Source organism: Salvelinus namaycush, chromosome 8 (assembly GCF_016432855.1).
Source record: "Salvelinus namaycush isolate Seneca chromosome 8, SaNama_1.0, whole genome shotgun sequence".
Taxonomy (NCBI): domain Eukaryota; kingdom Metazoa; phylum Chordata; class Actinopteri; order Salmoniformes; family Salmonidae; genus Salvelinus; species Salvelinus namaycush.
In genome coordinates, this window is record NC_052314.1 from 58645043 (window position 1) to 58671845 (window position 26803).

The 26803-nt window shown below is 43.0% G+C and overlaps 2 protein-coding genes across 3 annotated transcripts in view; both read right to left on the reverse strand.

Annotated features, from left to right (window-relative positions):
- The window catches only part of LOC120052940 (zinc finger protein-like), a 134322-nt gene that overhangs the window by 72135 nt on the left and 35384 nt on the right, over positions 1–26803 (reverse strand). Inside the window, exon 6 of one of the 2 annotated variants that reach the window (XR_005477420.1) lies at positions 2678–2735. The exons of the other annotated variant lie outside the window; for it this stretch is intronic. The gene's annotated coding sequence lies outside the window, so the exon portion shown is untranslated. Of the gene's footprint in view, positions 1–2677; positions 2736–26803 lie in introns of those variants that run through there. 2 annotated transcript variants of the gene reach the window in all.
- On the reverse strand, positions 10748–20963 carry LOC120052923. The gene is made up of 7 exons (XM_039000158.1): positions 20536–20963; positions 20034–20164; positions 19683–19856; positions 18229–18390; positions 17733–17844; positions 17400–17524; positions 10748–11886 (listed from the first exon to the last, which is right to left on the reverse strand). Exons 1-7 carry the CDS (start codon positions 20774–20776, stop codon positions 10987–10989), a joined length of 1845 nt encoding a protein of 614 aa, XP_038856086.1. The 5' UTR covers positions 20777–20963; the 3' UTR covers positions 10748–10986.

Genomic DNA, 26803 nt, shown 5'->3' on the forward strand with positions numbered 1-26803 from the left:
TCTACATCACCTCAGTACTATAAATATTCAACTGTCCTTTGATCTAGCCTAGGTTTACTGTCTCTCTAAAAACAAGCCTGTTTCAAATGACAAGTTATTAAGGGGTATGTGTTCAAATAACCTACAAAACAGAAGGGTCGTTCCATTTGATTTCAATCACTTTTTGACCACAACCCTTTTTGATTTGAATGAAATTTTCCATATTTGCCCATGGTAGAAGTGGTCAGAAAGTTACTTTTTAGAACTTAATGCCAAAATAGACACTCAAGGTTGAACCATTTTGCATACCATGAAAAAAAACATGTTTTTAATAAAAATTGAAATGAACCTTCGACGTCAATTATTAAAAAATGTGTGAACTGTTTTTTGTGTGCATATGTTGTAATTTAGACAGTTTTACATAATGAGGTGTTTGTTGTGCCCGCCATCGGTTGGGACACAGCAGGCTCTTGAATACAGAGTGGGTGTCATGTTTTGGCTGACTAATGTACTAAAATGTGAATAACATTGACATTTCAACTTTCAAATGGTACCACAAAGATGGTTGAAAGTCCACAAGAGAATGTGTCAACTTTGGGCACTTCCATCTCCTTAATGTTTTAGCCCCAATTGTTTTTGAAAAAGTAACCTTTTTTCAAATGGTTGGGGTCGAGAGAATTTTCAGGTATCAAAATGGGGTCGCGGGCCAAAAGAAGTTTGGGAACCCCCCCCCCCCCCCCCCCCCCCAAAAAAACTGACCACAAGACACTTCATCATAACTACAATATTACAGAAAGAATAGTTCCCAGATATCCCCTGTACATCTCAAACCACACTGTTATGATTTCTCCCCATTGTGGACAGTCCTATGTCTGATAAGGTTACTTAGGAAGGAGAAGCCCTCCTTAGTCATTGAGCTTCCTCCTGGACTTCTAGACATTGTTTGGGTGTTGTTGGGATTGTGTGCGGTGTTATAGGCTAGGTACCTCTCATGGTGAATGCCCATCCTGACCCTGTCTGTATTGGTGAGGTAACCCTGAGGTAACTGAGCAAGGCCACATCCAGGCCCAGATCTTCTATGAACCGAGTCACCAGGAATTAGACGTGACGCCGAAGGAGAAGACCGACTTGCTGCTAGACTACCAACAGATGGGTCTCCCACCACTATCTGTGAAGGCTGAAGCCAAGGGTGACCTGCTCTGTTCATCATGGATACTGTGGTGTTTGTATCATAGACCCTCCTGTTCCTATCAGCCCCAAGCCCTGCTTCATCCCTGCACTGAGACTGTGAAGAGAAGGGTCTGGGCTGCAGAATGGATACCTGATTGGAGCCTCTGTCTCTCTGATGACCACCAGGACTGAGGTTGTTCAGTCCACCTGTCGTGTTGTGGTGAAGTCTCGGTCCTTCGTGGTTGGGTCCTGATCCTGACTCGGGAAGTAAGAGTGACGGCTCCTGATCCAGGATCTTTATCCGGGTCCAGGGATTGTGACCAGCCACCTCAGAGGTCCACTCTCTCCCACCAGTAACACCGGATGTCAGCAGGTCTTCATGGACTGCAGACTGCAAACAAAGATTGTACAGAAAAGCATAAAGGTTTATATAAGAAACTATTTGCTGTACACACAGAAACATGACATGATATTATAAACTGTTAACCACAGTTAAGCCATCTCTAACACTGATTCATGTACCTAACAATATGGAGCCATTGAGTTAATTCTTGAATCAAAACATTGAAAAAATATTAAGTACAATGTTTTGATTGGACTGAGCTAAAGGAAACTCAGTCCCTGAGACAATACAAAAATATCCAAGTCAGTCAGCACAGAGTCAATTTTGTATTTAATTTCAACAAAATGTTCATACACTAAGACAACTTGAAGTACAGTACTTTTATTGCACAAAATGATACGTGTCAAGTAGAATAACCTCTCACTATGTTAACACTTAACATTTTCTAGAAATCTGTTACCCTCGACCAGTATCGAAATGGACAAAGTTGCCACTCTTCATCAGTGAAGCATTTTTAGACACCATCACACCAACCATCACCATATCATCTACTCTGCCTCATCATACTCATTCTTTCCTCTGTTCACCTCATCCAGTTCCCTACTGCATCCAAAACCAACAGAATTAACTACAAACTAACTAGTACTACATTAAATATCTCTATACATGGGCTGTGTGCATTTCTGCAGATGGATCCTGAGGTAGCTCCTCTTTTGAGGACCTTTTCCCGCAGTGCGTACAGGCGAACAGCCTTTCTTCCGTGTGGTGCCTCTTCAGCTGGTGCTGGTGGGAGAACCTCTTCTCACACTGGGGGCAGCTGTAGCGTTTCTCCCCTGTCTGTATCCTCTGGTGGATCTCCACCTGTTTGGGGAAACGGAAGACTTTAACACAGAACGAACACGGGAAGCGCTGAATCTGTGTCTGTTCTCTCCCGCCGCATACGGACACCTCCCTGTCCCTGCAGACCAAATCTATGCCTCGCTCTGGTCTCAGCCAGTCTGTTGTCATGGAGACAACTAAAATCAGTTTGTGTTTTGTGTTCGACTGTGTTTCTGGTTGTGGTTAACAGTGTTGTTCCCCAGCCCAGAGTTGACAACGCTGTCCCATCCACTGACCTCCACTATGTCGCATCTGGTCCTGGCCTGCTCAGGGATGATATCCCCTGGGCCCTTTGGTGCACCACTTTGGGTCTGGGAATCCAAGATGGCCACCCAGTCTCCTCTGTTAGCCTCCAGCCAACCACCTGCAGGAAGAGGTTACAAAATAAACTTCACAAACATGGCAGAGAACTCTACATGTGGAATATACCACCGCCACTAAGGTCCTCCATGGATACAGGGGGTGCTTCAAGCACTCCAGTCTGGATGTCTCTGCTGTGTTGTGAGTCCTCCTCTCCTTCAGTCCTTTCGTGCTTGACCTTAGGACCTCCAGCCTGACACAACAAGAGAGGAGGTTAGGGCTGTGGCGGTCATGAAATTTTGTCAGCCGGTGATTCTCAAGCAAGTAACTGCCAGTCTCACGGTAATTGACCGTTAATCAACAAACACATTAAGCATCTCCTGGCTTCCACTGATCCATTTAATATAGCCTACACCACAATAAATTCATAATTTATTTTAGACAGGTCTAAGGAAACATATGAAGAAAGTGTAGTCTATTTCAGAAGAACAGAATAGCATGTCCTTATGTTAGGTTCTGATCTGGCTATGCCATATGGCTGTGGGCTACACTAGTTCATTTAGCAGACAAGATTTTCTTAGAATTCTGTGGCATTATTTACAGTATGAAGAATACAATTGAACAAAGCTGAATAAAATGGAAAGGATATTTTCTCAACTATTTGAGGGAGTGCGCACAGGCGGCAATTATGCATGTAATGCTTTATTATAAAAGGTGAATTTTTTTTTATGGTGAAAATGATCTTCCCCAAACTAGAAACTCACGCGCCACCTATGTATGCCAGTTGTGCTTAATATTAAGAAGGTATTTAACCACTAGTTGTGATACAAACCGTATCAACATATAGATATATGGGCTAGGCTACATGAGGTGTGTGACTAATTTGAAAAATTGGGGGAAAAAGGCATACACTTTCTTGCTTTTATTGCACACGCTGGCCACATTCACTAGTGATAATACATAATATTACAAGTGAAAGGCTAATATATTGTCACCCATCAAACAATTGTTTTATTTAATCTTCTCTTTCATATACTAAATAATATACAGTGCATTCGGAAAGTATTCAGACCCCTTCACGTTTTCTTCATTATTTTCAGGTCTCTCCAGAGATGTTCGATCGGGTTCAAGTCCGGGCTCTGGCTGGGCCACTTAAAGACATTCAAAAACTTGGTGAGAAGCCACTCCTACGTTAACTTGGTTGTTGCTTAGGGTTATTGTCGAGTTGAAAGGTGAACCTTCGCCCTAGTCTGAGGTTCTGAGCGCTCTGGAGCAGGTTTTCGTCAAGGATCTTTCTGCACTTTGCTCCGTTCATCTTTCCCTCGATCCTGACTAGTCTCCCAGTCCCTGCCGCTGAAAAACATTCCCACACCATGATGCTGCTACCACCATGCTTCACCGTAGAGATGGTATTGGCCAGGGGATGAGCAGTGCCTGGTTTCCTCCAGACGTGATGCTTGGAATTCAGGCCAAAGAGTTCAGTCTTGGTTTCATCAGAACAGAGAATCTTGTTTCTCATGGTCTGAGAGTCCTTTAGGTGCCTTGTGGCAAACTCCAAGCGGTCTGTCATGTGCCTTTTACTGAGGAGTGGCTTCTGTCTGGCGACTCTACCATAAAGGCCTGATTGGTGGAGCACTGCAGAGATGGTTGTCTTTCTGGAAGGTTCTCCCATCTCCCATCTGGAAGGTTCTCCCACTCTGTCAGAGTGACCATCGGGTTCTTGGTCACCTCCTTGACGAAGGCCCTTCTCCCCCGATTGCTCAGTTTGGCCAGGCGGCCAGCTCTAGGATGAGTCTTGGTGGTTCCAAACTTATTCCATTTAAGAATGATGGAGGCCACTGTGTTCTTGGGGACCTTCAATAGTGCAGAACTTTTTGGTACCCTTCCCTAGATCTGTGTTTTGACACAATCCTGTCTCGGAGCTCTAAGTACAATTCCTTCGACCTCATGGCTTGGTTTTTGCTCTGACATGCACTGTCAACTGTGGGACCTTATATAGACAGGCAAGTGCCTTAACAAATCATGTCCAATCAATTGAATTAAGCTTTTCCTGTGGTTTCATCATTTTCATCAGCCAGGTAGGCTATACTCCGGTTGTAAATATAAGCAATGTGCTTAATATTAGGAAAGGTCAGAAACAAATATAGTAGGCCTAGCCTATACAAATATGATGGCCTCTTAAAAAGAAGAGGTTCCCATCACTCATATCTCACGCAATTATATAGCCTATAGAAATATGTGCAACATGAGCGCTCATGAAGTTTGATTTGATTTTTGATTACATTTGCATTGATGTTAGAGGGACAATATAGTGCTTAGTACCAGACAGTTAGCAAGTTTGTTGTGCTACTAATGACCATCAGCAGCATCAGAGCTGGAAGAAGCCTAGTTACCGTGACTAAACGGTCCTGTGGAATTTGACTACGGTCATGACTGCCGGTGTGATGGTAATTTGGTCACCGTAACAACCCCACAGATTATTACCGGTACATAAATTGTATTGGATAACAATGTCGTAAGGAAGTCTCACAAGCTCCCCTATGGCAGATAAATGAATATGTACATGTAAGCAAGTGAATAGCTGAGGGGAGCCTTTCTGAAAGGAATGGCCACATTTGAGTTGCAAAGTAACTATGTTTTTATGTAACACTATTACACGAACCTCTACCATGATAACATGCTGGGTTGAGGTGGAGCTCAAGCAGAGTTTGTTCAGCTCGTTGGGCAGAGAAAAGTCACTTACCCCCGCCACACTCACATGCCTCCTTTCTGACGGTCTGTTTACAGCAGCCATGTTTTGAATAACCTGCCAGGCTGCCATGTAATTCCCCTGCTCAAACGTCTGCTTGTGTGATGGCTTGCTTGACTTCCTTATTAACCCGTTTCTCTGCTCCACTGCACCTGTGAAAAATACCTTTTTTCCCCTCATTAAGAATGCCCTTGAGCTCATGGTCACCCAAGGTGAAAAATGTGAATCTGTTTCGTTGGGATTGTTGAGTCAACACAAAAGCTGGAGTAGGAGCTTTTGTATACAAAAGTAATGTATTTTGACACTGTTAGTACTTGCTTATTTAAGATAGATAAATGACTCAAAGAACAGTTCCCAATTTGTGCAGTCAAAACAGCCTCGCAGTGCATCAATACTTGGGGCAGTCCATGTTTGAACTGTTCTCACCTCCCTCTCTACTCTCTTCACCACTGGAGTGTAGGTGGGCGAGTAGAATGATACTGTGATCTGCTGAGCTGAGGGGGGGCAGGGGGAGTGACCTATAGGCTCCTGAAAATGGGCCATAGCATAAGTCCAGAATCATGTTGTGGTGAGAAGCACAGGTCACATTTTTTATATTTTTTAAATTGAACCTTTCTTTAACATTTTGATGGTCTACTTGTTGTGCCTTATCCATGGTGCAATGGTTAAAAGTCCCCAAGGACAAAATGGTGAGAATCTGGTGACATGGTATCCAAGTTTATGCAGGGTGTTTGCTCTGTGGATTTATCAACATTAGCGCGTGGGTGGATATAAATAATATAGAATCGTTGGGGGAATTCACGTGGCAGATAAAAGGGGCAAAGAGAGATGGTCTCGGCCCTAATACTGTTTTGCATCAGTTCTTATTTATATAAATGCAAACCCCACCGCACCGTTCTTTTACTGTCTCAGCTTGTCTCTATCCAAATGGACTGGTGCGCCAAATCCATCAATGGAAAGACCGTTGTCACTCACTCCACTATCCAACCAAGTCTCTGTGAAAGCAAGAACAAGCGCATTCCTACAGTTGAAGTCGGAAGGTTACATACACCTTTAAACTAAGTTTTTCACAATTCCTGACATTTAATCCTAGTAAAAATGCCCCGTCTTAGGTCAGTTAGGATCACCACTTTATTTTAAGAATGTTAAATGTCAGAATAATAGTAGAGAGATTGATTTATTTCAGCTTTTATTTCTTTCATCACATTCCCTGTGGGTCAGAAGTTTACATACACTCAATTCGTATTTGGTAGCATTGCCTTTAAATGGTTTAACTTGGGTCAAACGTTTCAGGTAGCCTTCCACAAGCTTCCCACAATAAGTTGGGTGAATTTTGGCCCATTCCTCCTGACAGAGCTGGTGTAACTGAGTCAGGTTTGTAGCCTCCTTGCTCGCACACGCTTTTTCAGTCCTGCCCACAAATTTTCTATGGGATTGAGGTCAGGACTTTGTGATGGCCACTCCAATACATTGACTTTGTTGTCCTTAAGCCATTTTGCCACAACTTTGGAAGTATGCTTGGGGTCATTGTCCATTTGGAAGACCCATTTGTGACCAACTTCCTGACTGATGTCTTGAGATGTTGCTTCAATATATCCACATAATTTTCCTACCTCGTGATGCCATCTATTTTGTGAAGTGCACCAGTCCCTCCTGCAGCAAAGCACCCCCACACCATGATGCTGCCACCCCCGTACTTCACGGTTGGGATGGTGTTCTTCGGCTTGCAAGCATCCCCCTTTTTCCTCCAAACATAACGATGGTCATTATGACCAAACAGTTCTATTTTTGTTTCATCAGACCAGAGGACATTTCTACAAAAAGTACGATGTTTGTCCCCATGTACAGTTGCAAACCGTAGTCTGGCTTTTTTATGGCGGCCTTTCAGGTTATGTTGATATAGGACTCGTTTTACTGTGGATATAGATACTTTTGTACCTGTTTTCTCCAGCATCTTCACAAGATCCGTTGCTGTTGTTCTGGGATTGATTTGCACTTTTCGTACCAAAGTACGTTCATCTCTAGGAGACAGAACGCATCTCCTTCCTGAGCTGCGTGGTCCCATGGTGTTTATACTTACGTACTGTCGTTTGTACAGATGAACGTGGTACCTTCAGGCTTTTGGAAATTGCTCCCAAGGATGAACCAGACTTGTGGTCTACAATTATTTTTCTTGGCAGATTTCCCCATGATGTCAAGCAGAGGCACTGAGTTATTTATTATTGAACCTTTATTTAACTAGGCAAGTCAGTTAAGAACAGATTCTTATTTTCAATGACGGCCTAGGAACAGTGGGTTAACTGCCTTGTGCAGAACGACACATTTTTACCTTGTCAGCTCAGGGATTCGATCTTGCAACCTTTCGGTTACTAGTCCAACGCTCTAACCACTAGGCTACCCTGCCGCCCCACCCAGCTTGAAGGTAGGCCTTGAAATACACCTCCAATTGACTCAAATTATGTCAATTAGCCTATCAGAAGCTTCTAAAGCCATTTCCAAGCTGTTTAAAGGCACAGTCAACTTAGTGTATGTGAACTTCTGACCCACTGGAATTGTGATACAGTGAAATAATCTGTCTGTAAACAATTTTGGGGAAAATGACTTGTGTCATGCACAAAGTAGATGTCCTAACCGACTTGCCAAAACTATAGTTTGTTAACAATACATTTGTGGAGTGGTTGAAAAACAAGTTTTAATGACTCCAACCTAAGCGTATGTAAAAAGCGTATGTAAACTTCCGACTTCAACTGTATATTCATGCAGGTAGCTCACATTTGCTTGCAACTCCTCCCAGCTTGTGACGGACTAAGCAAACATTTCCAAGGATTTGTAGCGGGCAGTGGACAGTACGTTTTGGTAAGTCTCAATTTACATCTCAGTCCTCCTCGTTTCCCCCTTTGTTGTCTCTGTTTCCTCCTGGGAGTAGATCCTTCATGGGAAATCATTGGGGTGCAACAGCTCCACTGGTATATTCCATGATGGATTAACGGGGCCCGTGGCAGTGCGTAGATGCAGTAGTAACTCCATTGACAGTGGGGAGAAGACACCCATGGGATTACGCGGTGTATCGAACTTCAAGGAAAACACAGCGTCGGTGCCCACCGACAGGAGAAACAGCAGCAGCAGTTGGTATGAGAAACTTTCAGATTCCTCTTAGCAAGGCAGGAGGAGGGTTGTAAAAACAACACGTGAGTTAGTGGCAAGAAAAGGTATGTGAACCCTTTGGAAATACCTGGATTTCTGCATAAATTGGTCATACAATTTGATCTGAACTTCATCTAGGTCACAACAATAGACAAACACAGCCTGCTTAAACTAATAACACAAACAATTATACGTTTTCATGTTTTTATTGAACACACCGTGTAAACATTCACAGTGCAGGGTGGAAAAAGTATGTGAACCCTTGCATTTAGTAACTGGTTGAACCTCAACCAAATGTTTTCTGTAGTTGCGGATCAGACCTGCACAACAGTCAGGAGGAATTTTGGACCATTCCTCTTTACAAAACGGTTTCAGTTCAGCAATATTCTTGGGATGTCTGGTGTGAACTGCTCAAGGTCATGCCACAGCATCTCAATCGGGTTGAGATCAGGACTGACTGGGCCACTCTAGAAGGCATATTTTCTTCTGTTGAAGCCATTCTGTTGATTTACTTCTGTGTTTTGGGTCGTTGTCCTGTTGCCACACCCAACTTCTGTTGCGCTTCAATTGGCGGACAGAGCCTTACATTCTCCTACAAAATGTCATGATAAACTTTAATTCATTTTTCCGTCGATGATAGAAAGCTGTCCAGGCCCTGAGGCAGCAAAGCAGCCCAAAACATGATGCTCCCTCCACCATACTTTACAGTTGGGATGAGATTTTGATGTTGGTGTACTGTGCCTTTTTTTTCCTCTACACAGTGTTGTGTGTTCCTTCCAAACAACTCAACTGTAGTTTCATCTGTCCACAGAATATTTTGCCAGTAGCGCTGTGGAACATCCAGGTGCACTTTTGCAAACTTCAGACGTGCAGCAATGTTTTTTTTGGACAGCAGTGGATTCTTCTGTGGTGTCCTCCCATAAACACCATTCTTGTTTAGTGTTTATCGTATCATAGACTCGTCAAGAGACGTTAGCAAGTTCCAGAGATTTCTGTACGTCTTTAGCTGACACTCTAGGATTCTTCTTAACCCCATTGAGCATTCTGCGATGTGCTCTTGCAGTCACCTTTGCATGACAGCCACTCCTAGGGAGAGTAGCAACAGTGCTGAACTTTCTCCATTTATAGTCATTTTGTCTTACTGTTGACTGATGAACATCAAGGCTTTTAGAGATACTTTTGTAACCCTTTCCAGCTTTATGCAAGTCAACAATTCTTTATCTTAGGTCTTCTGAGATCTCTTTTGTTCGAGACTTGGTTCACATCAGGCAATGATTCTTGTGTATTGCAAACTCACATTTTGTGAGTGTTTTTTGTATAGGGCAAGGCAGCTCTAACGAACATCTCCAATCTCATTTCATTAGACATCTCATTGATTGGACTCCAATTAGCTTTTGGAGAAGTCATTAGCCTATGGGCTCACATACTTTTTCCAATCTACACTGTGAATGTTTAAATTATGTATTCAATATAGACAAGAAAAATACAATAATTTGTGTGTTATTAGTCTAAGCACACTATGTTTGTATATTGTTGTGACTTAGATGAAGATCAGATCAAATTTAATGACTAATTTATGCAGAAATCCTGGTAATTCCAAAGGGTTCACACACTTTTTCTTGCCACTGTAAACTACTAGGTGCCTTTTACTAGTAGTGATTGGATTAAAAAACAAACATTTAAATAAACGCGAAGCAAACACACAAACAAACCAGCGCACCAGAGAAGCACCCGAAAGCAGTCCTCTTAGAAATTTTGATGTAACAGTCGCCAGTTTGATGTAAAAGTCCCCAGGATTTTCAGAGAAAACGTTGTAAGTCTCTACCCCACCGGTCGCCGCAGGTACTTCATCCTGGTCAGGCTCACTTCCAAACACCATGTCACTTGTAACAGGAGACAGGATCTCACATTCAGTAGTTGATCTGTATTCTTTAACACCATTACTAGGTATATATTCATTAGACGTTTGAGCCTTGCGCCTTTCTTCCCACTCAGAGAGATCTAGACAAATCAAGACACCCGTCTACACTGAAGAGGAAGGATCTTATTGGTTGGCGTAATAGTTCAAAGGGTGTGGTTAAATGAAAAGAGTATGTGCACTGTTCTTTGAAATACGCTACTGGTTATTACATTACACATCAGATCTCATATGATCAGTGTCTTTCAAGCTGAGAGCAGACTGGTTTAGAAAGAACAGAATAGAACAACTTTATTCCATCTACATCACCTCAGTAAGGTAAATATTAAACTGTCCTTGTTCTAGCCCAGGTTTACTGTCTCTTAAAAACAAGTTAAACAGAGGGTTAATGAGGGGTATATGGTTAATTACCCTCTTACCCCAAGACACTTCACACGATAACAACAATATGCCAGGTAAAGAATGATTCCCTGACATCCCCTGCGTACATCTGACAACGCACTGCTACGATTTCTCCTCGTTGTGGACACTCCTATGTCTGATAAGCTCTTGTAGTTTAGTTTGCACTTGAAGGGTGTGAACGGTCTGGTGCGTCTTCACATAATTTGCCTCAGCAAAGCGCTTCCCACACGTGGGGCAGGCGTACGGCATGTCTGTGTCCGTCCTAGCGCTCGGCCTCCCGTGTTGTGACCCAATGACACCAGAGGAGGTAGAAGCAGGACCCACCCTCAGTTGATTAGTCTTTGAGCTCCCTCCTTGACCTCTAGCCATTGTTTGGGTGTTGTTGGGATTGTGTGTTGTGTTATAGGCTAGGTGAATGCCCATCCTGACCCTGTCTGTATTCATGAGGTAACCATGAGGTAACTGAGGAAGGCTAGACCCAGGTCCAGGCTTTCTAAGAACCCAGTCACCAGGCATTAGACAAGACCCTGAAGGAGAAGACAGACCTGCTGATAGACTACCACCAGGGGCGTCTCCCACCACTCTCTGTGAAGGCTGAAGCCCAGGGTGACCTGCTCTGTTCATCATGGATACTGTGGTGTTTGTATTATAGGAACAGGAGGGTCTGTCTCTATCAGCCCCAGGCCCTGCTCCATCCCTGCACTGAGACTGTGAAGAGAAGGGTCTGGGCTGCAGACTGGATCCCTGACTGGAGCCTCCGTCTCTCTGATGACCACCAGGACTGAGGTTGTTCAGTCCACCTGTCCACTGGTTGTGTTCTGTGTGGTGGTGGTGGAGTCTCTGTCCCCCGTGGTTCGGTCCAGGTTCTGACTGGGGAAGGAAGAGTGACGGCTCCTGATCCATGGTCCTGATCCGGGGCCAAGGTTTGTGACCAGCCGCTTCAGAGGTCCAGTCTCTCCCGCCAGTAACACCGGATATCAGCAGGTCTTCATGGACTGCAGACTGCAAACAAAGATTGTACAGAAAAGCATAAAGGTTTATATAAGAAACTCTAAAATGTTAACCACAGTCAAGCCCATCTCTAACACTGATTCAAGTACCTAACAATAGTTAGTCAGCACAGAGTCAATTTAGTATTTAATTTAAACAAAATGGCATTACACTCACATTTACTGTACGAAACGATACGCGACAGGAACAACTTTCACTATGGTAACACTTTTCTGTAAATCTGGTACCCTCACTTTGATAAAATGAATTTTAGAATACTTTGGAAAAGTATTCAATATAACATTACACACAGCTTCACTACTTCAGGTCAAGTAAACATGAATTAAGGCACTATCATTATTTCACTATAAAACATCAGCATCAACCTAAAGGGACATGTCCAGCAGCAGCTTGACCGCAGGGTTGACATAAACACCCCTTTCCCCGCCACAATATAAATCTAAAGTATAAAATGTTTCCATCTGCCATGAATTTGCCTTGATCAGCCCGAGCTCTTATCGCCGTAACACAAACCCTTGCGACATCATCAAAGTCGACATGGTGTTGGTCCAGTTGACGACACCCGAAGCTGACTCTCAGCCGATCATGCCTTCACTCAACTGAGTTCGGCCCGAAAGGTGAACAATGGTGGTAAGTTCTATCGTTTTTAAGTAGAGAAACTAACCAACCAACTAGCGACCTAATCAACTAATATTAAAATTGTAGATCGTTTTTTGGTCTTCTGTTATGAAAGCAGGCTATTGGTTAGGCAAGCTAGGTTAAATGTCAACTAGCTAGAATGCTAGCTAGCTAACGTTCGCTAACTAGCTAACATTTAACCAAAGATTGTTATAACTAACCCAAGATGGACCACAGCCTGCCATTTCCAATGGGAGAAAAGTAATCATAGTGGGTAGAATAAGCAAGGAGGTGGGCAGAGCCAAGCATGAGCTTGCGAGATCCTATTGGCACTTCTAGCATGTATTCACAAACATCCGTTAGGGATCGTCTACTCTGAAGTACACGTGTGCAATAACTCAACTCGACCTTGTGTAACGGATGTGAAATGGCTAGCTAGTTAGCGGTGGTGTGCGCTAATAGCCTTTCAAACGGTGACGTCACTCGCTTTGAGACCTTGAAGTAGTGGTTCCCCTTGCTCTGCAAGGGCCGCGGCTTTTGTGGAGCGATGGGTAACGATGCTTCGTGGGTGACTGTTGTTGATGTGTGCAGAGGGTCCCTGGTTTGCGAGGGGACGGACTAAAGTTAAACTGTTACACTTGCACTCCTAAATACCACCATTTTTAAAAACTTTGGCAGAGGATAAAGTCTACAAAACTTAGTACACTCTGTTCGTAACATATTGTAATTTTGGGAACAGAAACTGTATTGAGATCAAATGTTTTATTGATGAGAAAATTTGCAGAATGACGCCCAAATCCATCTTGCTTTATCTTCTCCCACTGCCGGCCACTGCGCTTCCTCTCAGCACCATATTTGGTGGTGAGTAGAAATACCAACCGGACGCTTCAGATTTATACATCTGGTGAAACATCTGTCTCATTGTTCCATATGTGGTTTAACTCTGTGGTTTAGCTTCTTATGGCTGCAGGGGCAGTATTGAGTAGCTTGGATGAAAAGGTGCCCAGAGTAAACTGCCTGCTCCTCAGTCACAGTTGCTAATATATGCATATTAATATTAGTATTGGATAGAAAACACTCTGAAGTTTCTAAAACTGTTTGAATGATGTCTGTGAGTATAACAGAACTCATATGGCAGGCAAAAACCAGTTCTCAACACACGTTTAACCAGGTGGAGTCAGGCTTCTACTCAGGAGACAGGTCGGAGTTTACCTTTTTTCCAATGTCTAATGGATTGTACAAGGATTGTAAATTGGGACTTCCACTCTATACTAAATCTAATTCCATCTCCTGTATCGTTCTGCCCTCTCAAGATGATGCTGCTGCCCCACGGTAAGAACCTGGAGATCTTCAGAGGGAGATGACGTGGCCACAAACAGTGCCTGGGACTCGTTCCAGTGCTACCGCTGACTAGAGAACAGCCAGGGTGTGGTCAAGACAACTTCATCTTTAGTGTGTCAGCTCTGCTGCACCTGGGAGTTAAAAGGTATGGCACTGCACTCCAAACAGTCATGTATGCTAATTTATGTGTTTCTTAAAGCGACAATCAGCAGTTGAAACAATAACAAAGCATACTCCTCACCCCTGTTTCTGTGGAAAAAAGAGGGATGGGGCTGGAGAAATGTAACCACTCATTCAGACAGAGCTATGGATGCAAGGACAGACCTTTGCTCCTCCTAAAACCCCATTGGAGGAGATGACCCAAGGTTCCTCGCCTCAGACCTGCTCCAATGGGGTTTGAGAAGGATGCGAGTAGAGGTGAGGAGTTGAGCAGAGATTAATTGGGACAGAGGTCATGTCATTCAATGCCAAATTGAAATCATTCAAGATTCTGTAATTGATAGAAAATGATAGTTCCCAATCAGACAATTACTATATATCAAATCTGTTTCTAAGTGCAATGTTTGGTGAATGCATGGCATAATTTTTTCTTCAGTCCTTTGAATGCTGTGTGTACTGATTCAGTTCTAAACGACCATCATCGAGTCCATCCTCCATCCTCAACCACTGCAACGATTGGCCGGTTTGCTGAGAGGGTTATTGGCTGCCACCTGCCCTCCATTGAGGTCTCACATGACTCCAGGGCAAGGAAGCATGCAGAAAAGATCATTGCCGACCCCTTCCACCCTCTTTTCCAAGCGGTTCAGGTCAATCACGACCAAACCCCCCCCCCCCCCCCCCCCACCACCTGAACAGCTTCTTCCCCCGCGCCGTGGCCCTCACCAACCGGCCATCTGGTCCACCATGATTCTCTCATCCACAGACTATGCACCATTATCCAATAACTGCACATTGCTCTTTGCACATCTCTTACGTGCATAATTTATCATGTAGCTTATAGTTTAGTCTAAAGTTGTTTGTTTAAGGTGTTCATAGTGTATGTGGATTTGTGGAAATTCTGCATCTATATATTTTGTCTGTTTGTTTATTGTGGCAGCACCATTTCAGAGTCAAGTTCCTGTACATGCAAAAGTATTTGGGGAATAAAGCTGATTCTGACATGTTAACCTGAGTATAGCTGGTTTATCATATTCATGTCAGTCTACATTCTGTTATTTGGGACTCGTCATGTACTGTATGAACTGTAGAAGGTAACAGATTGTCCCCTTTGTGTCTTCATATAATTCAAAATCCCCATGTGCCGTGTGTGTCCTTGGGCTTAGTACCCTAAATATTGGATACTGCCTTAAATTAGGGGTCTCGTTTTTTTGCTAGAGCTGACTGCTTTCGTTTTACAGACTAACGTTGCAGGTTAACAATTAGCTAGCTAACTTCAGTGAGTAGATTCCACTCAACTCAAGATATAGTTTAATTGTGAAATAAATTCAAATAGGTAATTTGGTTATCAAGCAGCAGGGTTTCCAAGTCGTTTGGTGCTTGCTGGCAAGCTAGCTAAACAGACGGCGCTGCAGTGCCTCCGTTTGAAGGCATGCAAACTGAAGGCTCAAGCAATCACAACATGGGTTTCAGGCTGCGTAATAGCCAAGCACAACACTGGACTGGCCCAGGGCAGGAATTTCTGAGTTCGTCCATCACTCCATGCACCCGCCTTTAAGCCCGGCCCCATTAGACTGAAATCCAAACCCAAAAGGTGCCAAGACTTTAGAGAGAGTAATTGGGAAATTGAGAGAGAAAACTTGACCATGAAAAGTTACTATTGCTGGTGGACAATTTGATGCATTCAAATGTATTTTTACATGTTTGAATCACGTTTCTTTGCTTACAGTTCGATATGTATTATTTAAGACATTTTTCTGCGACAATTATGTTCTGCTCGTAGGACTTGAAGTTAGCTGGAGACCCAATAAGCTTGTGGTTGTTGAGTGACAACTTTAGCGATTGAAATACTTAACAAAGAGCTGCAGTTAGTTTCGGAATGGGTAGAAAGGAATAAGTCAGTCCTAAATATTTCCAAAACTAAAAACATTGCATCTGGGAAAAATCCCTCACTAAACCCTAAACCGCAACTACGCCTCGTAATGAATAATGTGTCAATTGAACATTGAGGTGACTAAACTGCTTGGAGTAACCCTGGATTGTAAACTGTCATGGTCTAAACATATTGATGCAACAGTAGATAAGATGGGGAGAGGTCTCTCCATAATAAAGCGCTGCTCTACCTTCTTAACAACACTATCAACAAGGCAGGTCCTACAGGCCCTAGTTTTGTCGCACCTGTTCAGTAGTGTGGAGGGACTTGGGAAAATTGTAGGTGGCTCAGAACAGGGCAGCACGGCTGGCCCTTAAAAGTACACAGAGCTAACAATGACATGCATGTTAATCTCTCATGGCTCAAAGTGGAAGAGAGATTGACTTCCTTATTACTTGTTTTTGTAAGAGGTGTTGACAAGCTGAATGTCCGGAGCTGTCTGTTTAAACTACTAGCACACAGCTCCGGACACCCATGCATACCCCACAAGACATGCCACCAGAGGTCTCTTCACAGTTCCAAAGTCCAAAACAGACTATGGGAGACGCACAGTACTAAATAGAGCCATGACTACATGGAACTCTATTCCACATCAGGTAACTGATGCAAGTAGAAAAATCAGATGTAAAAAGCAGGTAGAAATACACCTCATGGAACAACAGGGACTGTGAAGAGACACACACAAAAGGTACAGACACATGCATACGCACACATTGTGATATTGTTGTATGGTGTTATTGAACATTTTGTGTTGTGGATATGTGGTGGTGTAGGGATGTTACATGATGTACTGTTTATCTTTAGCTCATTCAGTACAAACATAGTTCACTGTTTTATCTGTTGTTTTAGAAGTAATGTGGGTGCTTTGGTGTGTTTGGACCCCAGGAAGGGTAGCTGCTGCCAATGGGGATCCCTAATAAATACAAATAAAAATGTCATATTTAACCTAGCTAGCCAGTTATATTTGCGAAGCCGTAGCAAAGTAGTGCACAACAGCCATGGAATACTGCATACATTTTAAAAGACATTACATCATAAATAGTATGAAAATGAGTACATACTACGCAGTTTAAGTACAGTATGTCGGATGCTATTATGAGTATTCGGACATGGCCAGTGTCTGTGTTGTCGCAGGGTCCATGTTCCAGTTGATAGATCCTATAGAAGGCAGGCTGAAGGCAGTATCTGTTAGGAGGTTAACCTGAGGCACCATCAGTCTCTCTGAATCACAACTATAGGAGCAGGACAGAGCATCGCTAGCAGAGTCTGTGTCTGTTCTCTCCTGCCGCAAACCGACACCTCCCAGTCCCCACAGACTAAATCTACGCTTCATCCTTGTCTCAGTCAGTCTGTTGTAATGAAGACTAAGTTTGGTTGTTTTGTGTTCGACTGTTTGTTTCTGGTTAACAGTGTTGTTCCCCAGCCCAGAGTTGAGGACGCTGTTCCATCCACTGACCTCCAATATGTCGCCTCTGGTCCTGGCCTGCTCAGTGATATCGTCCTGCGAGCCCTTAGCTGCACCAGTCAGGGTCAGAGAATCCAAGACAGCCACCCAGTATTTGTTAGCCTCCAGCCAACCACCTGCAGGAAGAGGTTACAAAATAGACTTTACAAACATGGCATGAGTTAAGTTACCTGGTCAAGTTCATACATTCTAATGTGTGTTTTAGTATGTGAACATACATATTGATTTAATTTTTATGAATTAAGAGAAAATAATAGCCAGGTGCATCACTATTCCCATTGAAGATATATTACTGTATGTAGGCTATATGTATTTCTTCCTTACCTTGCTCCCCCATCTTTAGTCCACTCAGCAGGTCAATGCTCTCTGGACCGTCTTCTATAGTCTCCTCTTTGACCAGCAGCAGATCAGGCTTCCCATCCTCCATGTCTACTGACTGTAAGAGATACAGAGTGAGAGGATGTTGGATCAAGAAATCTGATATGAGCACCCTGCTATGGAGCATCTTCTGATTGGGCAATGAGGGACTGCTATGAGTATTATGCAAACATGTTAGTTGATTTGATTACTTGACAATCTTTAATGGTTTGATAATTGAAAGGCATGGTCCCCATACTTAATCAAGACCTGGTCCCGTATCCACAAAGAGTCTCAGAGTAGAAGTGCTGATCGAGGACCAGGTCTCCACCTGTCTAATAGTCTTATTCATTTTGATCTAAAAGGCAAAACTGATTCTAGATCAGCACTCCTACTCTGAGAAGCTTTGTGGATACGGGACCTGACCTAATACCATTCAGACAGTAGTTTACAGAGGGCTCACCTCAGTGTGACTATGTTTGGTCCTGTGCTGCTCAGCTGGTTCCTCTGTGGGTTCAGGTGGTGGTGGTGGTGGTGTAGTCTGGTTTTCCTCCATGACCATGGTCTCCTTAGAGTTCCCCAGACCCTTCTCACACATCAGCAGCACATCTGAACCCTGCTCCTCCTGGAAAAGACAGGTGATACAGATTACACAGACATACACTCCCTCAGATACGTACACACAGATAAAACACACTTTCAACATGGAGTGTTTACCCATCCCCACTATGTTTGAGTCCTATACTGTAGTTACAGAATGATTTCACTGTTGTTAACCCATCATGGTGGACATAAATATGATGTGGGTAAATATGAGTCAACTATGATAAGACAAAAGTCATCAAAAGACAAACTATTTTGACGTGTACAGTAGGTGTTTGTTAGTGTGTGGGTCTAGAGTCAAATAAATTCTTAGAATGAAAAGTCCTATTTTGTGTTTATTAAACACAAACAAGTGTTAAATGCACCATATGTATAAATCAGCATTCATTTCCTCATTAAAAGTGTTTTGGGAAAATGTGTGAACATTATATAGCCTACACAGCACAAACAATATAAAACAGACTTTTTAGGCTCATATATCACACCATCTGTGGGATCTTCTCTGCTGTCAACAATGAAAATGAATCTTTGTCATGCTTGATCTAAACGTCAGAAGCTATTCGTGTGGAATGGTAACTTTATATTTTATAGAGTGGAATGTTTTTTCTGATGGTGTATCCTGAGGTAGCTCCTCTCTGAGAACCTCTTCCTGCAGTGTGTACAAGTGAACGGCCTCTCTCCTGTGTGGACCCACTTCTTGTCTTCTTGTTTCAAGTTTTAATGTCAACTGCACAAGTACAGTGAAATGCCTTTCTTGCTGGCTCTAAACCCAGCAATGCAGTCAGCAAACCCAGCAATGCAATCAATAACAATGTAATACTAAAAATAACACAAGGAAAAAGTAAATAAGCATATTATATACATAGTCAGTTCCAGTACCATACTACAATTTGCAGTGATACTGGAGTGACATGTATAGGGGTGAGGTGACAAGGAATCAGGATATATGATAAACAGAGTAGCAGCAGCATATATGATGATTGTATGTAAGTGGGTGTGCATGTGTAGAGTCAGTATAAAGGTATGTGCATATTATGTGTGTGTGAGGAAATTATGAACTGAGTGTTTGTGTGTGTTGGAGTGTGCGTGAGTGTGTAAGGCCCTGTGAGTGTGCATAGAGACAGGGGAAAAATAAAATACAAGGGTGAACTCAGTCCATGTAGCCATTTTGTTAGCTATTTAGCAGACTTATGCCTTGGGGAATGAAGCTGTTCAGGAGCCTATTGGTGTCAGACTTGATGCACCGGTACCGCTTGCCATGCTGAAGCAGAGAGAACAGTCTATGGCTTGGCGGCTGGAGTATTGGCGACTGACCTCTGTGATGCTGCGTCGGTCCCTTAGCTGCGCTGGGGTGGTGGTGGGGTCCTCCGTGGCTACAGGGGGCGCTCCAGACTCTTCAGTCTGGACGTCTCCACTGTGCCGTAGGTCCTCCTCTCCTTCAGACCTCTCCTGCTTGACCCCAGGACCTGCAGCCTCTGCATCTGCAGACTGACACAAGAAGATAACAATGTTGTAGGGAAGTCTCACTAGCTCCCCTATGGCTGATAAATGAGGATGTACATTTAAGCAAGTGAATAGATGAGGGGAGCCGCCTTTCTGAGATAACCAGGCCACATCGATTTACAAAGTAACTTAATTTTTTTTACGCAGCACTATTACACTAACCTCTACCATGATAATGTGCTGGGTTGGGGTTCGATTCCCCTCATCAACAGTGATCTGTTGACCATCTCTCCATGTATTGTGTCCCGCCGGCTTCACAAAGGTCCTGTGGCCTCCAGTGAGACGTCCTTCACCTGAGAGTGATTGGGGGAAAAGTGGTGGTTAGGTTAGGTACTGCCAATGCTCAAAGGTATATTGCACACTATTGTCACTGTCCACAATTGGCAAGGATGTAAGGTAACACTTCTCATAACTTATTGATATACTATTTATTGATCAATGTATTATGTTCCATGAATCACATTGTTTTTATTGACAAAATAATAGGAAATGCAGAAAATCTAAAATCTGGTTAGAATATGATAGTGTATTTGCGCAAGATAGCTAAATAAATCAGGGTAATTATTGCATACAATCCAAAAACTGAGCAAGACCTAATTCTTGGTAACACATCACATGTAGAGAGGAACGGGGCGACAGGCCGCGCAACCTCAGCAAAATGTACCTCTTGCCATTCCTCTGTATCGGTCGAAGATCTTGAAACTATTGGGACGACTGACAGGGACGCGCTCCCGTGCCACCTTCATTTCCAGTAGTTTCCTCCGCAATCCTCTGTTTTCTTTCTGACTTTGAGTTATTTGCAAACGAAACACTGCATAATCGTCGTCTACGACTTTACATATTTCTGCCACGGCTGCATTCGCTAGAACCTCCATGATGGAGGCTATTTGAGCGTGATAAACCATACAGTTATATATTTTTAGCAAGCTGGCGTTAAAGAGATAACATCTATCAACTAAGTCCTGTCTGCAACGCGAATTAAACACTATGTTGGGTAAGTACGTGATGCTGTGCAGTTAAAGACTCATATTTTGAGTTTCAGGTTGTTAATAAATGTTTAAATAACATAAACGCTAATGTGGTCACAGTTCACTTCCGTTTACGTCTTTTTCTTAGTGTGAGTTTCCGGCAGACTTGACGCTATGTTGCGTATTGCTTGCTGCCATTCACAGGTCGGAGGAGTCATGGGCTAGGAACATAGAGATATATATACGGAACAAAAATATAAACGCAACATCCAGTTCAAATAAGGAAATCAGTCAATTGAAATAAATTCATTTGGCCCTAATCTATGGATTTCACATGACTGGGCAGGGCCTAGGGCAGCCTACTTGGTAGCCAGTCCAACCACAGGGGAGCCAGGCCCAGTCAATCCGAATAAGTTTTTCCCCACTAAAGGGTTTTATTACAGACAGAAATACTCAAAGGTTTCATCAGCTGTGCAAGTGGCTGGTCTCAGACTATTCCACAGGTGAAGAAGCCGGATGTGGAGGTCCGAGGCTGCACTGCAGTGCATAAAATGTGAGTAGTTGAATCAAAAGAGGGAGAAAGACAAAGGTTAATTTCTTCAAACATTGAGAAGCAGCAAAGATACATTTTCAGTTTCACTTACGATACCTAATGCAGCTAATTTAGCATACTCAACAACCTGACTCAGAGAGGAATGATATTTATGTTAGCTAGCTGGCTAAAGCTTTCAGTTGTATTAATTTGTCACCGGGGCCCGCCAGTGTAACTGCTAAACTGCTTGCGGTACACTGTACTGCGTATTTGTACACATGGATTGGTTTGTTGGTTTAATAATGTGTTAGTTGTAGTAGCTATGTTGACTGACATTAGCTAATATGGGGACAACGATGTAGGCTGTGTGTAGTGGTTATGGTATTAAGGTTTGGCTTGGTGAGGTCACAGACAGCTGTTTTGTTGCGCATTGAAGTCCACAATCGAAGGGAAAATGTGAGAGGAGGAGAGCACGTAAATGTGATGATGCAGTTTGTATGGCTGCTAAGAAAGTGAACTGTGTGTGCGGGGGATCAGGAGCGTATTCATTCCGCCAATTCCTTTGCAAAACATTTTTTTTTATAAACGTAAGCAAACGGAACGAAACGGGGATGGACCTACCTGAATTTTGTCCAATAAACTTATTTAAATTTGGACTAATGATTAGACTTTAGATCAGCTAGATGTAGGCAAGACTATGCAAGGTGGTATTGAATGTGTCACTGTCTGTCACCTTGACTACTCCAATTTGTCTGTCAACCTGTGAACCTAATGTTATAAACTTTAATTTGTAGGCTAGTTTGTAGCAACCTCATGATGGGTATAGGGCAAATTTGAGTATGACGTAGTAGCCTAAACCTGTCGATGTTACATTGAGCTGGGTGAATGGAATATGAATGACAGTCATCCAAAATGCTGTAATAGAAATAAGGCCATGCTCATAATTTTTTTTTATTGCCCTCCCTAATCTTAAATGGCACTGACCTAATAACATACAGACAGAAGTTCCCTTTCAGTCAGTCAACTTTGGTACAACATACTATGGGGAGTCGCACTCTTGACTTCGGTTGAAGGATCTACAATTAAGCATGACAAGGCCAATGAAATGTTGTCATGCCAGTTGTTATATAATTCAGGTGGGATGTCAAATAACATTTCTCAGTAAATGTTTTGGGATAGAATTGAAGAGTATGTCAAACAGGTTAGCTCTTAAAACTAGTAGTTCAGCTCATGTGTATTGATTTTTTTTAATATTTTTTTTTATTTCACCTTATTTTTGCTATGAGTACTATGCACCTTATTTCACCTTTATTTAACCAGGTAGGCTAGTTGAGAACAAGTTCTCATTTGCAACTGCGACCTGGCCAAGATAAAGCATATCAATTTGACACATACAACAAGACAGAGTTACACATGGAATAACAAAACATACAGTCAATAATACAGTAGAAAAATAAGTCTATATACAATGTGAGCAAATGAGGTGAGATAAGGGAGGTAAAGGAAAAAAAAGGGCCATGGTGGCGAGGTAAATACAATATAGCAAGTAAAACACTGGAATGGTAGATTTGCAGTGGAAGAATGTGCAAAGTAGAAATAGAAATAATGGGGTGCAAAGGAGTAAAATAAATAAATACAGTAGGGGAAGAGGTAGTTGTTTGGGCTAAATTATAGATGGGCTATGTACAGGTGCAGTAATCTGTGAGCTGCTCTGACAGCTGGTGCTTAAAGCTAGTGAGGGAGATAAGTGTTTCCAGCTTTAGAGATTTTTGCAGTTCGTTCCAATCATTGGCAGCAGAGAACTGGAAGGAAAGACGACCAAAGGAGGAATTGGCTTTGGGGGTGACCAGTGAGATATACCTGCTGGAGCGCGTGCTACGAGTGGGTGCTGCTATGGTGACCAGTGAGCTGAGATAAGGCGGGGCTTTACCTAGCAGAGACTTGTAGATAACCTGTAGCCAGTGCGTTTGGCGACGAGTATGAAGCGAGGGCCAACCAATGAGAGCGTACAGGTCGCAATGGTGGGTAGTGTATGGGGCTTTGGTGACAAAAAGGATGGCACTGTGATAGACTGCATCCAGTTTGTTGAGTAGAGTGTTGGAGGCTATTTTATAGATGACATCACCGAAGTCGAGGATCGGTAGGATGGTCAGTTTTACGAGGGTATGTTTGGCAGCATGAGTGAAGGATGCTTTGTTGCGATATAGGAAGCCGATTCTAGATTTAATTTTGGATTGGAGATGCTTAATGTGAGTCTGGAAGGAGAGTTTACAGTCTAACCAGACACCTAGGTATTTGTAGTTGTCCACGTATTCTAAGTCAGAGCCGTCCAGAGTAGTGATGCTGGACGGGCGAGCAGGTGCGGACAGTGATCAGTTGAAAAGCATGCATTTAGTTTTACTTGCGTTTTAAGAGCAGTTGGAGTCCACGGAAGGAGAGTTGTATGGCATTGAAGCTCGTCTGGAGGTTAGTTAACACAGTGTCCAAAGAGGGGACAGAAGTGTACAGAATGGTGTCGTCTGCGTAGAGGTGTATCAGAGAATCACCAGCAACATCATTGATGTATACAGAGAAGAGAGTCGGCCCGAGGATTGAACCCTGTGGCACACCCATAGAGACTGCCAGAGGTCCGGACAACAGGCCCTCCGATTTGACACACTGAACTCTATCAGACAAGTAGTTGGTAAACCAGGTGAGGCAATCATTTGAGAAACCAAGGCTGTCGAGTCTGCCAATAAGAATGTTGTGATTGACAGAGTCGAAAGCCTTGGCCAGGTCGATGAATACGGCTGCACAGTAATGTCTCTTATCGATGGTGGTTATGTCGTTTAGGTCCTTGAGCGTGGCTGAGGTGCACCCATGACCAGCTCTGAAACCAGATTGCATAGCGGAGAAGGTACGGTGGGATTCGAAATGGTCAGTAATCTGTTTGTTAACTTGGCTTTCGAAGACCTTAGAAAGACAGGGTAGGATAGATATAGGTCTGTAGCAGTTTGGGTCTAGAGTGTCACCCCCTTTGAAGAGGGGGATGACCGCGGCAGCTTTCCAATCTTTGGGAATCTCAGACGATACGAAAGAGAGGTTGAACAGGCTAGTAATAGGGGTTGCAACAATTTCGGCAGATAATTTTAGAAAAAGAGGGTCCAGATTTTCTAGCCCGGCTGATTTGTAGGGGTCCAGATTTTGCAGCTCTTTCAGAACATCAGCTATCTGGATTTGGGTGAAGGAGAAATGGTGGGGGCTTTGGCGGGTTGCTGTGGAGGGTGCCGGGCAGTTGACCGGTGTAGGGGTAGCCAGGTGGAAAGCATGGCCAGCCGTAGAGAAATTCTTATTGAAATTCACAATTATAGTTTTGAAACTTCCAATCATTAGTTTTAAATTTCCTCAATGGTCATATGTGAAATCCGTTCAGTCCGTTTGCAAACAGTCTCCCAAAATTCTTAATAGGAATATCCTGCCATTAGATACCCACAACTGTGATTAACGTGCACTGTCCCTTTAAAATAAAATTAACTAACCTGCAATCCCCTTTACCGACCGGACATGGTTCCACGTAATGGAAACAGATTATAATGTTTAGAATACGTTAACTTCCTGTTCAAATTCACTGGTGTTACCTAAACAATCAAACCAAAAATCAATAACCAGGAACTATCACAAAACTTTTACGATTCAACTATTCAGACCTCCCTCTCTTACAGCCAAATATAGCCCAGTGAGCCCCACCAACCAGTCATGCCCACCTAGCAATTTTGTTGCTAGATTTAGCATCTTTTCAGACTACCCTGACAAATGTAGCTACTTTTTGAAAATGTATTTGGAACTTTTAGCAACTTTTGAAAAGTGACTCAAAGCTATAATGCACGTATTTTTCCCTCTGAATGACACAAACAATTTTCTCTAAACGTTCAGTTTATATCTTAAACAAACAATAACAACTGTATCTTTCCGGGCAATACCTATAAATAGTTGAATTACAATCATAATGAATTTTAGTCTATCGGTGCATAGGCTGAGCTACGAACCCGAGTCTCCTGCGTTGCAGGCAATAATTTTACCCCTGGACCAACAGCACTAGTTAAAAGATGGAGGCGCAAATAACCCTATTATTATAATTCTCTGTAGTCGTAAACTCCGGAACCGAGACAATTCCCAGAATATAGCCCTATTCTAAAGGTCCTAGCGTTTCCCCAGCGAGGATTCTCATTAATCTCGCTTTCGTTGTCCCTGCCTCTCTCCTTCTCTCCCGATTGTCGCGCCTGACCTTCCCCTTAGTTGAATTACAATGTCGGTGGTTGGGTCCTACTCGGTCACAATGTTTGCAGGGAGCCTTACACTCCCGGGCGAAATGTCCTGTCTCATTGCAATTGAAACATTTTGTATCATCTGATCCTGTCCATTTTTTTCCTTTCTCTCTTAGGTCCCTTCCCCTTAAGGCCTCCTTTATGCTTGTCTAGAATTACCCCGATAGTTACGGTCAGATGCTCTGACTCAACCTGTTTGCTCTTTTTACAGTCTCGGTGGTTATGGCCTACTTTAGTGCAGTGTTTACACGGTGCCTCACAATCTCTAGCAAAATGTCCCGGATCGTTACAGTTAAAGCATCTATCTCCCCCTTTCTTTTGACTGTCTCTATCCACTTTTCTGAACTTTTTCCCTTTCTCTACCTCTATTATCCCTCCCTCGGCTCCAGCAGGCTCCACATATGGGGGTGGTGGTTGTGCGGGCAGCACCTGCTGCCGTCTCCTCACCACCACTATTTCATCATCAGGATTATCTCTCCACGCCCGTTCGGCCAGAGAGGGATACAATTTAGGCTTATGGGGTGCCTCCTAAGGAGCCGTGGGAATTCTCGTTTTCTGTTCCTGGCAACATACATCTTCTTTCTTTTTTTCTTCCTTTTTCTTTTCTCCCTCTGCTCTCTTCCTCGCCTCGGCTAACCATACCCTCGCTGTGTCTAGCCCCTCTGCTCGTTGTTTCTCTATCTTGTCCCCACAAACCCTATTTATTTGTTTAATCATTGATTCCAGTTTTTCTTTATTTAATTGTCCGTCAAATTCATACTTCTTTCTCCACTTTAAACCGAAATAGACATTTATTTTATCCTTCGCTGCATATACCGCTCTACTCCCGTTAAATCCGGAACCTCCTTTGAGGATTTACTACCCATGTTTGATAAATCCTTGTCGTCACTATGGTATCTATCACAATCTATGTGTATGTATTTCTATGATCTATGTATGTGCTCTTTTCCCCGTTATCCTATTCCTATAGTTGCTCTCCTGACTATATGTGTGTCTCTTTATGCTCACAATCTATGTGTATCTCTTTAACCTATGTGTATCTATAGTTCTGTTCTAGGGTATATTTACACATTCTATTTGTATGTGATGTTTGATGTGTGTTTCTCCTTTCTGGAAACTTTATCTATA